At 43.8% G+C, this 20,760-nt stretch overlaps 1 protein-coding gene across 1 annotated transcript in view; it reads left to right on the top strand.

The window, feature by feature from the left end:
* Window positions 1–20,760, top strand: part of LOC111232926 (potassium voltage-gated channel subfamily H member 1-like) — a 50,596-nt gene that overhangs the window by 7,339 nt on the left and 22,497 nt on the right. The window contains exons 3-7 of the mRNA XM_022760632.1: window positions 86–192; window positions 655–783; window positions 1,494–1,612; window positions 6,428–6,820; window positions 11,535–11,964. Of these exons, the coding sequence (XP_022616353.1) occupies window positions 86–192; window positions 655–783; window positions 1,494–1,612; window positions 6,428–6,820; window positions 11,535–11,964 (1,178 nt within the window). The remainder of the gene's footprint in view (window positions 1–85; window positions 193–654; window positions 784–1,493; window positions 1,613–6,427; window positions 6,821–11,534; window positions 11,965–20,760) is intronic.

Here is a 20,760-nt window from a genome sequence, read left to right as displayed (position 1 = left end):
TTTGAAAATGAAAACGTAGCCGTGTGGATGTGGGCTCAGTGAGAGCTGCTGATCGTCCTCAGCGTCTGTGTTTTCTCTCTGGCAGCTTCATGTATGGAGAGCTGACGGACAAGGAGATGAGCGAGAAGGTCCGACAGACCTTCGAGAGCTACGAGATGAACTCCTTTGAGATTCTGATGTACAAGAAAAACCGTGAGTGCTCCTGTCATGTACTCAGAGAGGTGTTTCATCTGACCTGAATCCCCAAAATCCCAGAAGATCAAGGATCTCAAGACCTCGAGACCCAGTTTAGGTCCTAAACTGGGACACGCCGCGCTGACAGTTGGCGGCCTTTCAGCTGTTTGAGCTCAGAGACGGTCGGTGGAGAGATCTGTCCGACTGTTCGGCTTAATGCATCAGCAGTTTCTGTCATCAGTGCAGCTTCTTGTTATTTTTTGTTTTTGTGTAAGAAATAGTTTAGAAGCAGAAATATATCCAGGTCCGGTTTTTATGTGTAAATTATTCTTAAATTACAAACACAGCTACCTTTGATATCGCAGTGTTGTTCCTATAAGATCAGTGTCGATCCGTCTCTGGTTGGATTTTAACTCTCAGTCATTGTGATTTAATGAACTGTGGCACATCAGACTGATTTCCTGTGTCTTGGCGCTGCAGGGATGCCGGTCTGGTTTTTCGTGAAGATCGCTCCGATCAGAAACGAGCAGGACAAAGTCGTCCTGTTCCTCTGCACCTTCAGCGACATCACCGCCTTCAAGCAACCAATCGAGGACGACTCTTCAAAAGGTGGGTGGTGGCGTTCACATCAATTCTGAAAGACCAAACTCTGAAATGCAGGATAGTCGATTTTTTTTTTCTACATTTTCGTTTGGACTTCAATCAGTCAATCAATCAATCAATCAATCAATCAAACTTTATTTGATTATTTAAAGACGACTGATGAGCCACAAAAGAAAAGGAAAAATGAAATAAAGCGACAATGAGATCAAATAAAAAAAACTATAATAACATTATCAAACAAAAAAAGTTAATAATAAAATTTACAACATAGAAACAATAAAATAAGTGAATAAAATAAAGTGATTAATGAATAAAAACCATATGTAATGAAATGCCAGGCTGATCAGGGACGCTTTGACTTCACGTTTCAACACTTCGGCTTCTCTCAGGTCCTCGGCGAGACTGTTCTAGCTTTGTTTCTGAGATGAACAAATAGTGATAACTCTAATATCATCTGTACTTGTCTAGCACCTTCCACGCAGAGATGCAGCCCACAGTGCTAAAAAAAACAAAAAAAAAAGGATTAGAAGCAATGTAAGAAAAACAGAAATGGAAATGAACAAGAGATAAAAAGGTTGTTCTTTGTGTCTTTGTAAAGATAACAAGTGAAAACTCCAACTCCAGTTGCTTGTATGTTTTCTGTCAGTTGACTCAGTCATGTGTTGAGGTTTCAGTCTGCTGATGCTGTTGTTGTCGTTTCTCTGTGTCACTGGCAGGTTGGGGTAAATTTGCTCGTCTGACTCGAGCGTTAACGAGCAGTCGAGGAGTTCTCCAGCAGCTCGCTCCGGCCGTCCATAAAGGAGAGAACGTCCACAAGCACTCGCGGCTGGCAGAGGTAACGTCACTTCACCCGGAGCTGAAGTCCTTCCTGTTTTCAGTGAAACCTTCTCCTGGTAGAGAACGACAGGTCGTATCTGTCCGAGACCTTTGACCTTTGACCGGGTGAAATTATCTCCCCTGTTCCATAAAGTAAGGTCTAGTCTTTCTTGTGAGCTCAGTTTTAAACGATGAGATTTAACATCCACTGAGAATCAGTTTGGCCCTCTGGATGTTTCTGGATGATCGGAGAGCTGCGAGGAGCGTTCAGGTCGCGACGTGTTGCAGATCTCTGCAGCGTCACGACGCACTTCATGCCTCTCGTGTTCGTGCAGAGAGAAACTGGTTTTTGTGAAATTTACTTTGTGAAACACATCTCAATATAATGTAGTCGAGTCACCAACTCTCAATCTCTACTGACACTTGTTGAAAAGAACAGGTCTGACTGATGGTGTTTGACTGTTCGCTTTCACTGGCTCAGATAAGTTAACGACACACACTCAGGTTCAGTTCATTAGGAACGCCTGAGACTGCAGTAGATTCTCCTTCATGAAAGGTTCAAATGTTCAGTTTGAGTTGAGAGTTTTACCGAGGTGTCGAATCAGCTTCATGCTGATAGTTTGTGCTGCTGTTGAACTGCATCCTGTTGAACTGACAGGTGTTTCCGTTGTATTGTTCCCTGCGTTTATGTCAATGAGGTTAGACTACATGATAAAACACCTCTCTGTATAAATCAATACAGTTCCAGCTCAGAGTGCTGAATGTTTAAATCATCAGACGTGTCTGTGTCTGACTCCTGATCCAAATAAAACAAATAACTTTGTTTCTGTGATGTGATTGGTTGTTGGTAAAGTTTTGAGCAATATAAGTTTCTGATTTTATTATTGAGGACATTTCTATCCTGATCAGATTGATCTTGTTTATATCAGACAGCCTTGGTTTCAGTTTCAGTCGCACTTTGCTGCGTCTCTACATTTAATGATCTTTACTTTCATCCTGCTGCTCCGCCGTCACACTGATGCTTCGTCCGTTGGAAGTCTCTGCGCTGGAAAACCGCCATCAAAAACGTGGTTATGTGCAAACTTGGCTTCCAAATCCAGCGTGTGGAAGTCGGGTGTCTCTTGAACCTTTATTTCTCTGCCTCTGAAGCAGAACAGATCATTGTCTTTGCCTTTAGAAATGATTCTAAAAAAGATTCTCAGTTCAGTTCAACTCTTTATCATGTTTGATTGTTTTTTTTTTTTTTAAATATTAATGAACATAAAGGTAAAGCCAATGAGGTTTAAGGTCTCAGATTGTTTTTATTTCATGTTCTCAACCCTGCTTCAGAGGCAGAGAAATAAAGGTTTGAGTGAGAGTGTTGCATCAGGTGAATCTTTACCTGAAGCTAGCGGTGATACTGGCTCTGCCTCCTCCTCCGCTTCCTCCTCCTCCCTGAGCCTTGACTAGCTGCTTAGCAGCTTAGACTCATCTCAGTTGTTTTTGTTGTTGTCATCCAGGTAGCTGCCGAACTCGTCGCAACTTTAAAAACTTATTTTGTGGCTAAAACTGCTGGAAAAAACCAAGCAAAATAAAACAAAACGCATTTCAAGAGTCACTTTGACTTAAAAAGGACGCAATCATATACTACACATGTATGTGTCATCCGGTCTGAAAGGGAGAAGTACGTAGACATCTCACCCGGTCTGAATGGGTTCACTGAGAGGCCGTGAACCCGGACTTCCTGAAGTGAAGCGGCCGCCTCACCTGAGGTACATCAGTGCCGACTGAGAAACTTTCCTTTTGTTTTGCAGACGTTATAACTGATGATCTGCTCCAGCTGCCAGCAGCCGAGCACAGGCCTGAACGTGATGTATTATAAATGACTCTTCACTTTCGACAACGGGAGAAATCCAGCGCTGTTTGATCCGGAACGACACCAGACAGAACTGATATAAATGTTCAAAAAGACTGAATATTTCAGTTTCTTTCATGAGATGAGAAGAAGTTTAGATTGATGTGAAACAAAACAAACAGCGCCTCTGACGTCCTCTGTCTTCCTGTCGTTTGGCAGAGCGCAGCGCTGAGATGAGGCTGATAGATGGAAGTAGTTCCTGTTGTTTACTGACAGCCTGCTTTCAGAGCGAGCCAAACACACTGTTATTAAAAATGAACGCAGGCTCTGTTTCTCCCCCCCGAGCTCTCCTCAGTCGTCCCTGGGCGATCACAGCTCCCGTCGATCCTCAAGAACTCTGAGCCAGTTTCATTCTCACTGATTTGAGGTTCAGAAATATCTTGATATTCTGACTGCAGTGTCAAGACTGTTCACCTCCATTCACTCCTCCCTGTTGGATTTAACTGCTGCGAACCTCAAGCTACAGAGGTCCAGTGTAGTTTTCACATTCGATTGGATAAATGTTGCGTATAGTCTCCTACGTGCAGAAAGTAGGTTTCATAGGAAGAGGAAAAAGGGGGATTACTGTGGGAGACTCTCGAGGTGAGGGTCATGTGCAAGCGACAACCTCCAGGGCTGAAACATGAAGCATCAACAGCGAAGAACCAGCAGCTGCAGTTCCTCTAATGACCACTAGAGTCTGGCTCCAACAGTGAGTCAGTCCCCATAGACTCCCATGTTAAAATGTCCAACTTTACAGCAGAAATCAACATGTTTACAGCCTGGTACAAAAACGGTTTTGGTCTCTAGAGCTGATTTCCTCCTTCATGACACCTGTTTATATAACTCACCTGTTTTTTATTAAGGACTAAAGTTATGGAGAATTGAGGGCGTGGCCTCTTTGAGCGACAGGTGGGTGAGCGTATGCTTGCCACGAACCGGCATGAACTGAAGTCTCAGCTCCACACACGCCCCTCCTCTTTGTCCATTCTTGGATTAGCTGGGAGTTAGGAGGCGGAGTCAGGCACTGCCAAGATGGTGACGGTGGAGCAGCTCACTCTGAGCTTCAGAAACCTGTGGGTGACGTCACAGAGGCGATGTCCATCTGTATTTATAGTCTGCGGTGATATGTAGCCGATGTTCAATAATATCAAATAGTGAGATGTTTCCTGCTTTTTGTGATATTTTTCACAATATAGAGAAAAAAACATATTTTAAATTATAGTATAATTATATTACTTTTAGAACTCCTCACTTGCTGGAAAAAAAAAAATAGATATTTAGGTTGGACTTTGTCGAGATACTCTGTCATGTGACCGATGGGGCAGCACCACCCCCAGCTGAGGGTTTGACCACATTGTTTTTATTTAGAATGGACAGTTTTCAGTATTGATTATTGGCAATCACTGTATGTTTGTTGTCCTTTTGGTTACACTGAGCTGCTTCCTCTCCTCCTCATTGTCTCTTACAGTATTTCTCCAGTCGAGGACTCTGAAGGAAAACACTTTGATAGGAACCATAAAAAATCTAATACAGAAATTAAAGTCATTCATATTGAAGGGATCTGTAAATGTGTTTTTCAGAATCTGATTTGCTGGAAGCGATGTTCTCATGAATATTAATGAAGGCACAGTGTCATGTTTTGGAGAGAGTTTGACTTGATACAGTCTTTATTTAGTTTATTCAGTTGTGCTCTGTTCTTCTTCACTGATTATCGTCTTACAGCACCAGGAGACAAGTTAGCGAAGCTGCTGAAAATTATCCTCCTGATGCCTTCGGCTGTGCAGGTCCTAGTGGTCTCTCGAGAGTCTGAGTTTTTGGTTTGAATCCAGATCAATGACCAGCTCCACTGTTACACTGAACTCTGCTGAGCTGGCAGCTCTTCGCTTTGTGTATCTGTGATCTGCTTTTTAACCATGAATAAGAAGAAAAGAAGGAAAAGGAATGCTAACAAGCTAACCGCTAACTTAAGCTGGCTGCCTCAGTTCTTAGCTTTTCTCCTCCTGTGTTTGTTTTATGTTCCTTTCGTGTAAAATAATTCTCAATGGAATAAATATCTAAACATCCCAGTTCCGTTAACATGATTTAAAATAAAAGCGTACACCGTCGTGGCTTGTTGAACATACACTCCAGTTAACGGTCTACATGATGACAAATAAGATTCGTTAACTGCTCTTCATCACTTTTCCCCAAACATCAGCACGCTGCCGACAGGCCTCGTGTCGCTGATAAGTTCCTCAGCTGTAATTAGCTGTGACTAATCTTTCCATTAACTGCAGAGAGATAATTAGTGTTTGCACTAATGAATAAGTTCATTATTAGGGCGGTTCACTGGGGTGATGCTGTTTGCACACTGCGTTACGAGTCTGGTCAAATGAAAACATTTAATTTTCACACTGATTTGTGAAAAGAAAGTGAGTTTGTTTAGTGAATTCATGCAGTGAAAGGTTGTAGAGATAAAATGTTCTTTGTGCACATTGTCAGCAGCATTTATTTAATGTTGAATGAACAGCTGGTTCGTCCCACTCCCAGTTTTCAATTTGTTTAATTTAACTTTTTTGGTTTTAAGCCAAAAAAGAACAGTTTTTCCATTTTTGACAAATTAATGAATAGAAATAGAAATAGAAATCTTTTATTGTCATTGTACAAAATATAAAATATATAACGAAATTCAGAACTGAAAACAAATTTAAAAAAATATATTTAATACATTCTATATTTTTTCAATACAGAATGTATTGATAATGGTAGTGAAGAAGCTCTTAAAGCTGCGGACACAGCTGTTTGATTCCTGTGGTCTGTGTCAGTTCCTTTTAACCGTGATGAACCACAGACGCATCAGATCAAAGTGAAGCTCGTGTTGTTGGTAACTCGTGTAGAATAATTCAGATCTGAGACTGTGACAGATTTCGATGAAGCTCTTGTGACGCTCTGCTGATTAAACTCTGTCGTGTGTCTCAGGTTCTCCAGCTGGGCTCAGACATCTTGCCTCAGTACAAACAGGAAACGCCGAAGACGCCGCCGCACATCATCCTGCACTACTGCCTCTTCAAGACCACGTGGGACTGGGTCATCCTCATCCTCACTTTCTACACCGCCATCATGGTGCCGTACAACGTCTCCTTCAAGACCAAGCAGAACAACGTCACCTGGCTGGTGGTGGACAGCATCGTGGACGTCATCTTTCTCGTCGACATCGTCCTCAACTTCCACACCACCTTCGTCGGGCCGGCCGGAGAGGTCATCTCTGACCCCAAACTCATCCGCATGAACTACGTCAAGACCTGGTTCGTCATCGACCTGCTGTCCTGCCTGCCTTACGACGTCATCAACGCCTTCGAGAATGTCGACGAGGTCAGTGGGCTTTTACGAGTCTGTTAACAACAGCTTCCTGAAACAGTGAGAGGATTTAAACAGAGCTAACGTGTAAAACATGGCGGCCGCCGACAGAAGAAAGGGCCGGGGTACAGTAGCCAGGAAGCGCCAATGTTTTTTAAGTTCAAGGTCAATTCAGTTTACAATGATTTTCCAATAATTATATTAATAATATAAGATTTATCGGGCCGCCCAGTGAAAACTATAAATTATCATGTGACTTCATTATTTTTCTTTAATTTTTATCAGAAATCTACAGAAACATTTCAGTTTGCAGATTTGTTTGAGATCATATCGATTAAACTGAGGTTTAAAGGTGCTATATGTAAGTTTCTGCTATAGCTACACAGCCAACTTTAGTGTTAAGAATTGTTAGCTTACTAGCGTAAAAGAAGTTCAGGAGTTCAAGGTTTCAAACTTTTGTCTTTTTTCCTTCTTTTTCTATCACTTAATTTCCTCTACTGAAGTTAGCATGCTATCCAGCTAGCCCCAGCCCATCCCATCTCATAATACTACACTACAGTGATAATTAGCCACTGTAATGTCCGGACTGCCCTCAGTCCAACACGAGAGGACGGAGAAGTAGCTTATTCTAACCTCTTGTATAGTAGATGCAACAATAGCTGAAGCTCTTGGTAAGTAAACAGCTGTTAATGCTAACGCAGGCTATGTAGCAATAGCAAAAACACACATATAGCACTTTTAAAGCACAAGACTGGTGGGATTCTATATTTGCACCAACACTGAACGTCTGGGGTGGAACATTTACTCTCGTTACTGTAACAAAGTCGTTTCTTTACATTTTTAAATCAATTATTTTCCTTCACTATGTTTAAAGTCGAGCCGCTTGTATCCTCGATCCCGTTCTTCGTCTTACAGCGTCCAACCAAACAGCAGCAAAGTGCATGTAGAGAAATGAGCAACACTCCAGAGCGAAGGGTTGAGCTCTACAGCAACAGCAGAGGAAGAATATCCCAGCTCATGTTCTCTTATTTGTTCTTTTTTTTATTCATCCACTGACCTTTTCATCAAGCCGACGGCTTTATTTAACTGGAACAAGCGGAGCGCAGTCAGACTGAGCTTCTGAAATACATTTATTGTTTCCTTCAATCAATGTTTCAGCTGAGCAGCTCCCTGCGTTTTGTGCAGGACGTGTTGTCAGGTCATGGGTGAAGTCAAGAGAAGTGTGTTTTTGCAGACGATGATCTCGCCGCAGCGAGTTTCCGTCCCTGCAGTTTGGTTTAAGTTTGAAGCGGTGGCGGCGGCGTTGTGCTTCGTGAAGTAAGAGAGGAGTGAACATGGCTCTGCACAGTGGGCTCAGCGTGGTGCAGCCACATGTGACCCACAGCAGCCACAGTCCGTCCAGCCGAGGCATGAAACTGAAGATGATGCGGCGTGACCGCGGGACGTGGACGCCGCGAGTCTAATCGAGATGATGGAGTGGGACTGTTTTACATTCGTCCAATCGCTTCACAGCATGCAATTACTTCCTACAGAGGCGGAGGGAAAGGTCATGACTGAGCAGCGGCGCACGACTGCTGATGTGGGAAAAATGCAAATGCTCCAGTTTTGCAACAGGGATATCTTTTTTTAAATCAGTGAAAGCAGATTGTTCTCCACAGCCGGGACCACGTCACTCAAGTGTTCAGTCAGAGCGACAGTAGAGAAGGCAGAGGGGGGGGTGGGGGGTGTGTGTGTGTGTGTGTGTGGGGGGGGGGGTGGATCCTCTTTGCACAGAGTTAATCCAGTTTATCTTAAGCTGCTGTAAGACGAGCTCAGAGCGGGAGTCTGTTACAGATCTGTTTAAAGATGGCCGACGTGATCCCGAGGCTCATCCACCAACAACATGAAGGAGCACCACGCGGTGTGAAGACAGCTGGGTGAATGTAAAGGGTCAGTTCACCTGAACCACACACCAATATAGAATAAACAAAGATTTCCTGATGGTCAGGCGACAATGAGGGAGTCAGACGCTCCGACTGAACCCTCTTCCTCCTTAAAATCACGCTGCGTTTTCCTGCCTGAGTGGGAGTGGCTTGAGTGAAGCTGATCAAACCACCTCAAGGTTATATTTAGGAGTTTCAATGTCGTCATTCACCTTTGTCCGTGAGGTTCGGCGTGGAGCCGTGTGGAAGAGGGGTCGTGCGCGGAGATCCGGCGTTACACACATTTCTATGATTCTTCATTAGAACAATCCAAAGAGCCAGAAGGTGTTGAACTCCTGAGGCTGGGTCTGAGTCTAACTGATGCGTAAAATACCGTATAACATAGTAATAATCAGTCAAGTTTGTATGTGTGTGTTTGTTTGTTTGTTTGTTTGTGTGTGTTGAATTATGACGATGACGATTCTGTCTGTAATTAGTGCGAGTTGTTTGTTTAGAAATGATCTGACACAACGCAGCAGGAAAACACGAGCATCACACAATGATTATCGTCATGAAACAAAGGAAACGGAGCTTGTTACGTCACGGTCATTAGATAATGATCATGTGATCACAGGGGAACAAGAAGTCCTGTTTGGGCTTCCGTAGAGAGGAAAACAAAGTTGTTGAGAGAAGGGAGATGAAGTGCCGAGGGCTTCAGCCCATGAGGGTGAAATCAACCTTTTCATTCTCCCCTCAGTCACGCTGTCGGTGCTCAGCGTCTCTCAGCGCCGGCGGTGAGGGCTGCTAATGGAGGAGCGGTGCATTCTGGGTGTTTCCCCAGTGAGGAAACAGCGTTGTTGATGAGAGGAGCCGGAGAGGCGGCTGAGTGGTCTGAGGAGAGGCTGCAGGAACGACGGAGAGGACGCGTGTCTGTCGGCGGCAGAGCAGCTGCTGCGTGTGTCATACATGTTTCATACATGTTTCATACGTGTTTCATACGTGTTTATGCATCTTTCATACAGACTGTACCTTCCTGACTTTAAGAGCGCTGAAGCAGAGAGGAGGAGGAGAAACACAAGCACTGACCCCGGTCAAGAATCTCTTATGATTATTACATAACATGAGTTATACGCTGTGTTTTATTTTACATTTTCAACTGTTACTGTGATTGGCTGAGGGTCTGTTTTACATTCAGATAATCACACATTGATCACACCTGGTTGATAAACCTGGATCAGGCCTTTAGCCCCGCCCACCACCTGCTTGCCCCAGGTGGACAGGTGAAAGAGCAGAGAGTATTAAGATGGTGAGAGGAGGAAACATCAGAGAGACTCAGTCAGACCCAGACTCAGAGGAGGAGTCTGAGACCAGAACCAGAGACTAGCAGACGGATCAGAACCGTTAGCGTAGTTAGCATCTTTTATTTGTTTATGCTGTTTGTTAGCGTGGAACTGGCAGTGGCTGACACAGTGTTAGCGGTTGTGCTAATGCTAACTCTCTCGCTCTGTACTGACAAGGTTTCAGGTTTATTGGTTCCATCCTGAAATAACTGTATTTTTTCAGGACATTTAATCGTCTTTTATTTCTTTAACGTGTCCTCTCTTATAGTATCTGTTGTTTTGTTCCAACGCCTCTTTATTGCGAAGCGCTTCGACCACCAGGAGATCACAGGACATGGACGTTCAGCAGGACAAATCATAACTCGGTCAGATCCGAACACACACACACACGTGAAACACATGTCATATCGTTCAGCGGGACTCACACTCCCCCGGGGCGTCATTATCTCTGATGTCCACCCAGAATCAACCTCCAGAAGTCTCTGTCGAGATGACGGAGAGAAGAAGCTGCAGAACTCGCCTGAGAATCATCACATTGATCACAGTGATCCAGTGAGAGGTGTCTGTGCATCCATGGCTGCGCTGCAAACAGGAGCTGCTAAGAGCTAATTCGGCTTCTCTTAATGGTGCCGGTTTGCCAGTATGTCACTAAACAGCAGGACCTGCCTGTAGCTGACATTACAACAGCTCATATGAGCTTTTACAGGGTCTAATGGTGGTTTCAGTGTTGTCTGTCGTCATATCGGTGCCCAAATAGATCTATATGTTGGTGTTAAAATGTTTCCATCTATCGGAGTAGCCCACATGCACTTCAGACAGGATTAAAATCACCTCCCTGGAGGGATAAATCCAGTCTGAATGGAGCTTTAGAGCTTTTTCTAACCTTCTTTTAAATCAGTGTCTTTAAACGTCACAGTGGATCTGGGGAAACTGATCAGCTCCAGTTAGAGCTCTCCTCCTGACAATGAATCAACCAAATGACCAGCCAGAGGGAGCCAATCAATGAGTCAATTAACGGATGAACTGACCCTCCAGTGCTGCAGCTGGTCATGGAGAAGCTGACTGTCGTGTTTCTATGGCGATGAGCTGATGACACTCGGCGATCACGCTTCACAGTTTTATCATGAAATGAGATTTTAAATAAACAAGAGACTGAGACGTTTCCGTGAGAAGAAGAAGGACGATGAAAGTGAAAAGTAACAATATTAAATAAAAGTTTCCACTCCTGCACAAAGAAAATGGCTCCCGGTCTAATAATAGGTACTAATATTTAGGTCGTGTTTACTTCAGGATCTGTGTTGAATTATTATCACCTTGGGTTCAGAGTCTCTGAGCCTCTTTTACACCCGTAGTTTTGGTCCGTTTGGTCCAAACAATTTCAAATCATGTGTTGAGCAGGTAAATGGAAACACACCTTCGATCCCATGATGGTCTGAATGTGTGGCGCTCTCCTCATCTCTTCGTCTCTTCCCTCCTCTTCCTCTCCAGGGGATCAGCAGTCTCTTCAGCTCTCTCAAAGTGGTCCGCCTGCTGCGTTTGGGTCGGGTTGCCAGGAAGCTGGACCACTACATCGAGTACGGGGCCGCGGTGCTGGTCTTACTGGTGTGTGTGTTCGGCCTGGCGGCCCATTGGCTGGCCTGTATCTGGTACAGCATCGGAGACTACGAGGTGATCGACGAGGACACCAACACGGTGAGGATGGACAGCTGGCTGTACCTGCTGGGCGAGACGGTGGGGACGCCGTACAGGTTCAACGCCTCGGGCTCGGGCCGCTGGGAGGGCGGGCCCAGCAAAGACTCGGTCTACATCACCTCGCTCTACTTCACCATGACCAGTCTGACCAGCATCGGCTTCGGAAACATCGCACCGAACACAGACGGAGAGAAGATCTTCGCCGTGGCCATGATGATGATCGGATGTAAGTCACTCTCCTTTCAAACTTATTGATCTCTGCCAGATACAAAACAATATTCAACAACATAAAACCAAATAAGGAAAGTGTTAGCAGAGCATTAACACAAAACGGGGTTAGGAAAATACGTATAAATCACGGTCGGGTATCAAAACCTTTTGCAAACGTGACACCGGTTCCTATACAGGCGGTACCTACCAGTCCGAATATCAAATTTCAAACACAAATTTTGGTGCTATTTAAATGCCTGAGCTGTTGTTTGAGGACTTTGCCCCCTGGTGTTCAGAAACAGACGCTACAGACGAGTGAACAGCACACTCGCCCTGATGGCAGCAGTTAGCCTACCGTTAGCTGGTAGCTTTCATAAACGTGGTTTAAGTGGCCAAAGCTAAACGGTCTGAAGTTATTTTATTTAATGTTGCATTTTTAAAATTACTAACAAATGATTAACTTATTATCAATAAAACATGTTCGTGCAAAAACATGATATCTCAGTAACACCTTGAGGAAGCTTCTTCAAATTTGCCACAAACATTTATTTGGACTAGAATATGGTGGTCAAAGGTCAAATGTCAAAGGTCAAGGTCGCGGTGACCTCACAAAAGACATTTTTGGCCATAAGTCGCAAATTCATTCACTAGTTATGACACAATTTAACTCAAATGTCTGTGATGATAAAATGACGTGATGACATTTTATATCCCAAAGGTCAAAGGTCAACTTCATTATGACATCATAATGTTCTGCAAATACACCTCTGGCCTTTATTCAACGTTGTAACTCACTATAGGTCTGGAAAGGACAAAATTAACATTTAACAAAGGAAATAAGTTTCTGCCACCTGTAGAAACATCAGCCCGTGCTGACCAATCACAGCTCTTGTTCTCAGCTTATGTCGCCGTAGCTTCGTCAAAATCTGCAGCTTCACCCTCCACACACAGAGTAAAGAGTTAAAAGAGAAAAAGCTCCATATTTCTTCTTCTTCTGTGTTTTATTTGAAGTGTTGATCCATCAGAAGATACAAAAACCATCTCAGTGTAGTTTTACATCTCTTCTCTCAGCTTTAACTTATTCCTAAATAAAACATGAGTTGTTTTAATTTGTTAGGTTCATGTAATCATATATAAATGCAGGAATTTATATTTTCTCATGGTTCAAACTTTGTTATTGTCAGTGTGAACATGTGACCTGTGACGCTCCTGAACCAGACTCTCTATAGAACGACCCTGTCAGACCTCCAGACGGCGGGACTTTGTCCTCCACGTGTCTTTTCCCGGCAAAATGAACAAAACAATCCCACAATCCCTCTGTACAGGAGCAGAGGAGAGTCAGACGAGTCTGTCAATAATTTATTGATGGTTGACTCAGTGGTCCGACTCATATTCAGAGCTCGGATGAAGCTCACTGTGGGGATTTCACACTCTGCAGATTAAAGCCTGTCGCTGCTTATTTCAATCTGAACAAACGTGACAAAAACAAAATCTGTAATCTGAAATAAAATCCTGTAAAATGAATGAATGTCCATCAGTTCATCCAACCATTATCCATCATCCATCCATCATCCATCATCCATTCATCATCCATTCATCATCCATTCATCCATCATCCATCCATCATCCATCCATCCATCATCCATCATCCATTCATCATCTATTCATCATCCATTCATCCATCATCCATCCATCATCTATCCATCCATCATCCATCCATCATCCATTCATCATCCATCATCCATTATCCATTATCCATCCATCCATCATCCATTCATCCAGCCATCATCCATCCATCATCCATCCATCCATCATCCATCCATCCTCCATCCATTCATCCATCCATCATCCATCCATCCTCCATCCATTCATCCATCCATCATCCATCCATCCTCCATCCATTCATCCATCCATCATCCATCCATCCTCCATCCATTCATCCATCCATCATCCATCCATCCTCCATCCATTCATCCATCCATCATCCATCCATCCTCCATCCATTCATCCATCCATCATCCATCCATCCTCCATCCATTCATCCATCCATCATCCATCCATCCTCCATCCATTCATCCATCCATCATCCATCCATCCTCCATCCATTCATCCATCCATCATCCATCCATCCTCCATCCATTCATCCATCCATCATCCATCCATCCTCCATCCATTCATCCATCCATCATCCATCCATCCTCCATCCATTCATCCATCCATCATCCATCCATTATCCATCCTCCAGTGACATGTGACTCCTGTCACGTGATCTAAGGAGATATTTCTCATGTATAAATGTATCTGTGTCCCTCCAGGTTTCACACAGTGATAATATAAATACACGAGAAGTCTTTTCCTTAACGATCTGACAGCTCGTTAACCAGTTCAACACATTTCAAACAGAGTGAATTTAATTTAACCAAATACTGAAAATCTTCAAAGCTTCTCTCTGAAACATCCAGTCAGTGAAATATTTCCTCTACTTCACCCACTGGTTTAATGTTTGACATAAATATGATGAATTTCTTTAATCCGTGTTTGTGAACAGTTGTTACTTTCATCATCATCATAATAATAATAATAATGTCTAAAATACAGACAGAGAGGAAACATGTGGCTGTGTTTCCATCACAGCGACCTTCATCCACTGAGGAGGTGATTTATTTTTCTCAGCTGCGTCTGTTGAGTAATCTGAAATCTCATAATGACATCCATCAGTGTCTGTGAAACAGTGTGGAGCAGAGAGTCTACATCAGCTGTCTGACGCCGGAGAACATTGTTATCAAAAACGACTCCTCTGCTTCCTCCCACGCAGACCGCGGCTCTGCGGCGGCTAAAAATCACACTTAAAGGAACAGTCGGCCATTTCCTCACCACATGAACTTAACATTTGACAAACAAAGGAGTTAAAACGACCCTTTAACCCTTTAACATCCAGTTCCCTCTTCTGTTTCCTCTTAACGAGCTTTTCAAGGTCGTTAATCCTCTCTGACCGTATCATACAGAAGAATGTTTCATCATGAAGCTCTATGATGTGACGTATTCAAGACTCCACCAACGCCACGGTCGAACCACTTGTTCCGGAGCTTTCAGCTGTCTCATACAGTCTTCATCAGCAGCTGAAACGCCTTAGAGGGGCTTTATGTGTCCATGAGCACGTTTGAAGTTATTTAGTTATTAGCTTTTTATTTTTCTTTATAATCAATATTTTGAAAAATACGAGGTTTTCCTCCTTCTTTATATTTATATGTTGAAATGTGAACATTTGAAATTTTAAAAGGTTTTGATTTCTTACATTTTTCGCTGGTGTCAGATTATTTATCATGTAATTTATATTTTCTTTATTGTTACAAAATAAACAAATTTTTACTCTTCAACTTTTTTCTAACCTCTTGTAGCAAACTCCATCCTCTGATGATAAAGTTTTATGGTTGAAAGCCCTGGAACGTGTTAGCAGGTGGACCTTGAGTTGAGATTGTTTTGTCCGACTGGTCACATGGAAATATTGTCGATGTCTTGCGCATCATCGTATTTCCCCTCACACGTGTCCCTGGCGTCTTTTCAAATCGTTGGTGTGAAAACTAGAATTTACAGTAAAGTGTGTTTGAAGGACAGATCATAACTGAAGACACAGCAGTTTTACAGTAATGTGGACAAACATCAGTGATGTAAACAAAGCTGTAGAAGCATCAGGAAACATGAGTCAGCTGTATTTGTTCTGCGCTGTTTGTCCTCCCGTGTTTAAAGAGCTGTCAGTCAGTCGGTCTGAGGCTGCACTCTTTTGTTTCGGTGGTTTCTACTGTTTGTCGACTGAACCCTGCGAGCTCCTCCTCCTCCTCCTCCTCCTCTGTGTGATTGATCCTCTGCTTCCTCCTGCAGCTGTGAGTTTGAGAGACGTTGTGTTGTGTTTTCACACAGTTACACAAACAGGCTTCAGGCTCGTATGAAACAGCTGAGCATCTCCTCCTGTCACGGTCACTTCCACCTCACTCGTGTAACGACTCCAGTACGGAAGCCCTGAAGTGACAGTTTTTGTTTTGTTTCATCGGTGAAAACGAGTCCGAGAGACAAGTGAAGAAGAATATTTCTGGGAAGAAATAATTATAGTGCTGATTTCATCCACAAGAGGCTGAAGTGGTGATATTTAATGTAATTAAATTAAATTTCTCCATGCACTCTGAACACAAGGTACATATAATGTGTGTTAGCAAGTTATGTAACGTTACTGTTACTTCTTTTGGCTAGAAATGTATTTAAATTTTTTACTTTTCATTTGTAGAAGAAGAAGAATATTTTACAGCGGAATCATTTCATCATTTCATTTTTCTTCTTCTTCCTAGAAAAAATTCACCTGTCTTTCAGGACGTCCACCAACCAATGGAAACAGATTTACCGAAAGAAAGTCAGAATCAAACCACTGATTTTATATCATATCAGCATCTTATAACACCATCGTCAAGGTTTTCAAAATAAAAGCAGTACAGCACTTAAAAAACCAAAGAAACGTGTTAAATCCCCAAAGTTCTTGTAATAATTTAGTTAAAAACGGGTTAAAAACAATCTTAACTTAAGGTCCACTTACTAGTTATTTCTGACCGGGATCTCAACCTCTTAGATGTGAAATAGATGTCTGGTTAAAAGCTTCGTAAAAAAGCCTGTAAGTGGACCTTGAGTCAGGATTGTCTTGAAGGGTATTGACAGTGAGCAGCAGCCAATCAGCAGCTGGATGAGCCACAACTTCCGTTTATTGTTGCTACACCTGTGAAGGTCTCGGCCCGTCACAGTGTCAGATTCACCATCAGCATTAATAGAGATTTGTTACCGTTAACATTTTAACAGTCGGTTCCTCTTAAGCTCTTATTCTTTTGGTCAGACTCTCTAAACTCTTAGTAAACGGAGGATCTCTCTCACACCTGATGTAACTGTTTACAGCTGCTAATCTGTGATTGGACGTAGTTGCTGTTCAGGGGAGGAGCTTAGAGATCATTGAAGTCACCAAGGGAAGTTTGCAGTAATGTGTGGACCTGTTTAATGTGTGTGCAGGAAATGACACAGTCAGCTTTGACTTTAATGGCATTTTAATTTTGAACTTCCTCACTGTGTGTTTATTGTTTGACCTTCACTGTTACCTGCTGCGTTCATGTGCTGGTCTCTCTCGGTCTCTCCTTGTCTGTCCCGGTCTCTCTCGGTCTCTCCTTGTCTGTCCCGGTCTCTCCCGGTCTCTCCCGGTCTGTCCCGGTCTCTCCCGGTCTCTCTCGGTCTGTCCCGGTCTCTTCCGGTCTGTCCCGGTCTGTCCCGGTCTCTCCCGGTCTGTCCCGGTCTCTCCCGGTCTGTCCCGGTCTGTCCCGGTCTCTCCTGGTCGCAGCAGGAGACCTGGAGGTGAGGAGCCGCTCTCTGCGCTTTGACTCCAGTGAAGCTCGTCAGCGTTGTACAGATTTAGAACGGCCTGTCTCCTCCGATCCAAACGGACAGATGGACGGCCTCTCCGTTAGCGGGAGTTCCTCCGCGACGTGATGCGCTCTGACACGGCGAGGTCTGGTGCGCTGGAGTTCCTCACTGAAATATTAAGCGCACTGTCAGATCAGCTGGACTCACGTCCTCCCTGCTGTCTGCTGCAGCCTGCACACATCCAGCTGCTCAGCGGGACGCCTGATTCAGCCTGAGAGCTGCAGGGAGCTGCACCGATGCTGCACAGCAATATTCAAACTCCACAGACAGTGAAACGTAGTAACTGTGGATCTCTGCGTGAAACCAAACCAGCTGCAGTTGCTGGTTCGAGTTTGTTAAATCCAGAGTTATGAGGCTCTTCATGGAGAGACCCCGAAAAATTCTCTCCACAAACACAAAGTCACATTTTTCATCAACAACCTCGATTCTAAATATTTAATTAACTTCCTCTACACCGTGTTTCTCAGTAAGTTTTCAAGGGCCTGCCATGTACATTTAAGTTCGACGCGCTGTGCGGTGTAACAACAGTAATGTTAGTCCATCCAGCCTATAAACTCGGTTTGGATATTCATACTGGAGCTCCCCAGAGGATGGACCCTGATGGCTTTGGTGACTCCAACAACTTTACTTTTCGAAATAATTCCTCCCGACCAAAACCTCGGTGTGTGAAAAAATATCTCACAAACTTCTTTTTCTGAAAACTTCTGATCTCAGTCCTGCTCTCCAGAGGATGAACCTGTGGCCTTTCTCTCGAGCGCCACCATCAGGATGAACTTTACATTTCATGCTCCGCTACTGTTGAGACTCACCAGGATGTTGTTTGTTCATATCGTGGCTGTAATGAACACTGCGGCCTCTGGGGGGCGCTGGCAGGCAGAGACGCTGCTGGTGTTCTGTTTGTCAAGAAGGTGTGATAGAGACGTGTTGTGATCGTAGCTGTGATACTAATATAACGATAAACTTTATTTTGTAGAACATTTTATAAACAAGTGTGACAGCGACGTCTCGTTGTTACAAACTCAACGGAGAGACGGCGGTCACGTTTCCATGAACCTGCTTCATGTGCAATTTGAAATGCGAGTTAAAGTCACATGACATTCAAAAACATTCAAAAACATTCGCAATTGTGCTTTTTTGATGGTTTCACATTTAATGGGTTTGGTCTTGGGCCGGGACAGAACATGTGGTTGCTATGAGCAGTGGTGGGGGAAGTATTCACATCATTTACTGAAGAAAATCAGCAATAGCACAATGTGAATATATATAATCTACATCACAAGTAAAATTCTACTTTAATGCGAAAGTTCCGACGCATCAGCAGCTAAACCATTAAAAGTAAAACTATTTGTTTTGCAGAAAAATTTGCAAAGTGCATTGTTCATACTGATGGAGATCCTTTGTTCCCACTGCCACTGTACAACACCTCAGACAGAGGAAGTGGACTCATCTAATTATTATTGTTCATTTGTTATTAACTGATTTTATTATTATAATTATTATTATTATTATCAACAATGAGCTAATGGACACATGAATTTCCCCCAGGGGGTAAATAAATCTATCTATTTATTAGCTGCTCCAAGCGGAGCTGGTTTTAACTACTGTATATACAGTTAGTCCAGTGGCTCCCAACATGGGGTTCAGGGACCTTCAAAGGGTCACCAGATAAACCTCAGGGGTCGACAGATGATTCATGGGAGAAGAAAAGGTTTTTGACTTTTCTGAAATCTCTTTCTTTTGTTGTTGTTGTGACATATTGGATCATTTGAACTGAAACCATGAGGAGTTTAGAGGGGAGACGTCTCTTTGGTGAAACTGTTGGAGACTGTTAAGACATCTGAAACATGACGATGAGACACAGCTACACCCTGGTTTTATATCAGAGGTTGGCAGCCGCTGGTTTAACCTTATGAACTCCAAACCGCTGTAAGTGCAGCTGAAGTCGGTGCACGTGAGCAGTGTGTGGCGGTCGGGGGCCGACGGTGAGCTGGTGGAGGTTTTCCAGAGTCCTGCAGGTAAAAGCTTTTCCTCACCGAGCTGAAGGATGAAGAGCTGTAATGTTGACAATTTGTCTCCTTCATCGGAAGCTGCTGTCGTCCGGTGTCACATCAGGATCTACGGCCTGTTCGTCTGGATCACGTTCAGCTCTGACTTTGAATCCCGACGAATGAGAAACTTCTCAGCTCGTAAGAGTCAGATTTGTCGCAGAGATTGTTTGTCAGCAGTGAAATCAGATCAAGAGGCGGCAAAGGAAACTTCTAACCCAGTTTCACTTCCTGTTGCAGTGCGGGGATTCATCCTGCTCTGACAGTTTGTCCCTCTGGGGCTCCTGTACAGAAACTGTACTTGGACTGTATTGAGGCTGCAGTGCAGGCTGGGTAAAACCTTTTTCCTATTTAGATTCACGATGAGCACTGAAGGAAGCTGAGTGTTTATTGACCCCCAGCCCTGTCGGCTGATGGAAAGCGGTTGCTATGACAGCCAGGTTCCCGGATCCAGGATGAGAGTTGGGGGTCATTAGCGTAGCGAGTGCGAGCGTTGTGGCGCTTGCTCTGTGACATGAGGCTGGGATGTAAGACAGAAATAACTGGTCCAGTTTCTTTCAGGAACATCCTCCGTCTGTTGGTGTCTCTCGCAGACCGGACCGCGCTCCTCCTCTCCGCCTCTGTGAACATTTGTTCTCATCTCAGGTGGTTATTTTCTGCACTAAGTCAAAGTCAGACTAGTTTAGTTTCAGTTTTACCGAGGTCCCTCAGTGAACCACCGAAGTTTTCTAACCTTTACATGAGGACTAACATGCACCTGCAGCGTTTAATGGTCTCTGTGTGGAGATGCAGTAACTTAACAAACCAGCCACTTGTTTCCAGAAGCTACAGAACAACGTGGCGGTTCATGTTGCTGAGGGAAACATCTGGCTCCTCCTCCTTCAAGGATAAAGTTTTTAGAAAAATGAAAACAAAGATAATTTCCCGCTCTCGCTCTGAGAGGGAGTCATTGTAGATGATGAAAACTAAATGATTATGAGAAGAAAATAAAGTCCAGCTCTTCTTCTCTTCTTGTTTATACCTGATACTCGTGTTAAAGATGATTTCAGTCAGACCCTTGAACACTCTCCTGAGGTCTGACCGTCTGTTCTGTTGTTTTGGTGGATGAGAGGAACATCTGTTCTGGATTTAAACATCTGTTAGTGAGTAAATGAATGTAGCCGTGAGCTTCTGAAACGTTTCCCGTCGTTCGACCTGGCAGGTCAAAATAACAAACACCTCGGCCGCTCAGCAGCAAAGCTCCGGACCTGGCTCTGGTTCTGGACCCGCTGTTGCTGTTTCAGCGTCGGCTCGGCGGCGCCGCTGCGCTTAAGTTGTGC

This window comes from Seriola dumerili, unplaced genomic scaffold, assembly GCF_002260705.1.
Source record: "Seriola dumerili isolate Sdu_G_001 unplaced genomic scaffold, Sdu_1.0 BDQW01000349.1, whole genome shotgun sequence".
Lineage (NCBI taxonomy): Eukaryota > Metazoa > Chordata > Actinopteri > Carangiformes > Carangidae > Seriola > Seriola dumerili.
This window is presented reverse-complemented; position numbering and strand designations above follow the sequence as displayed.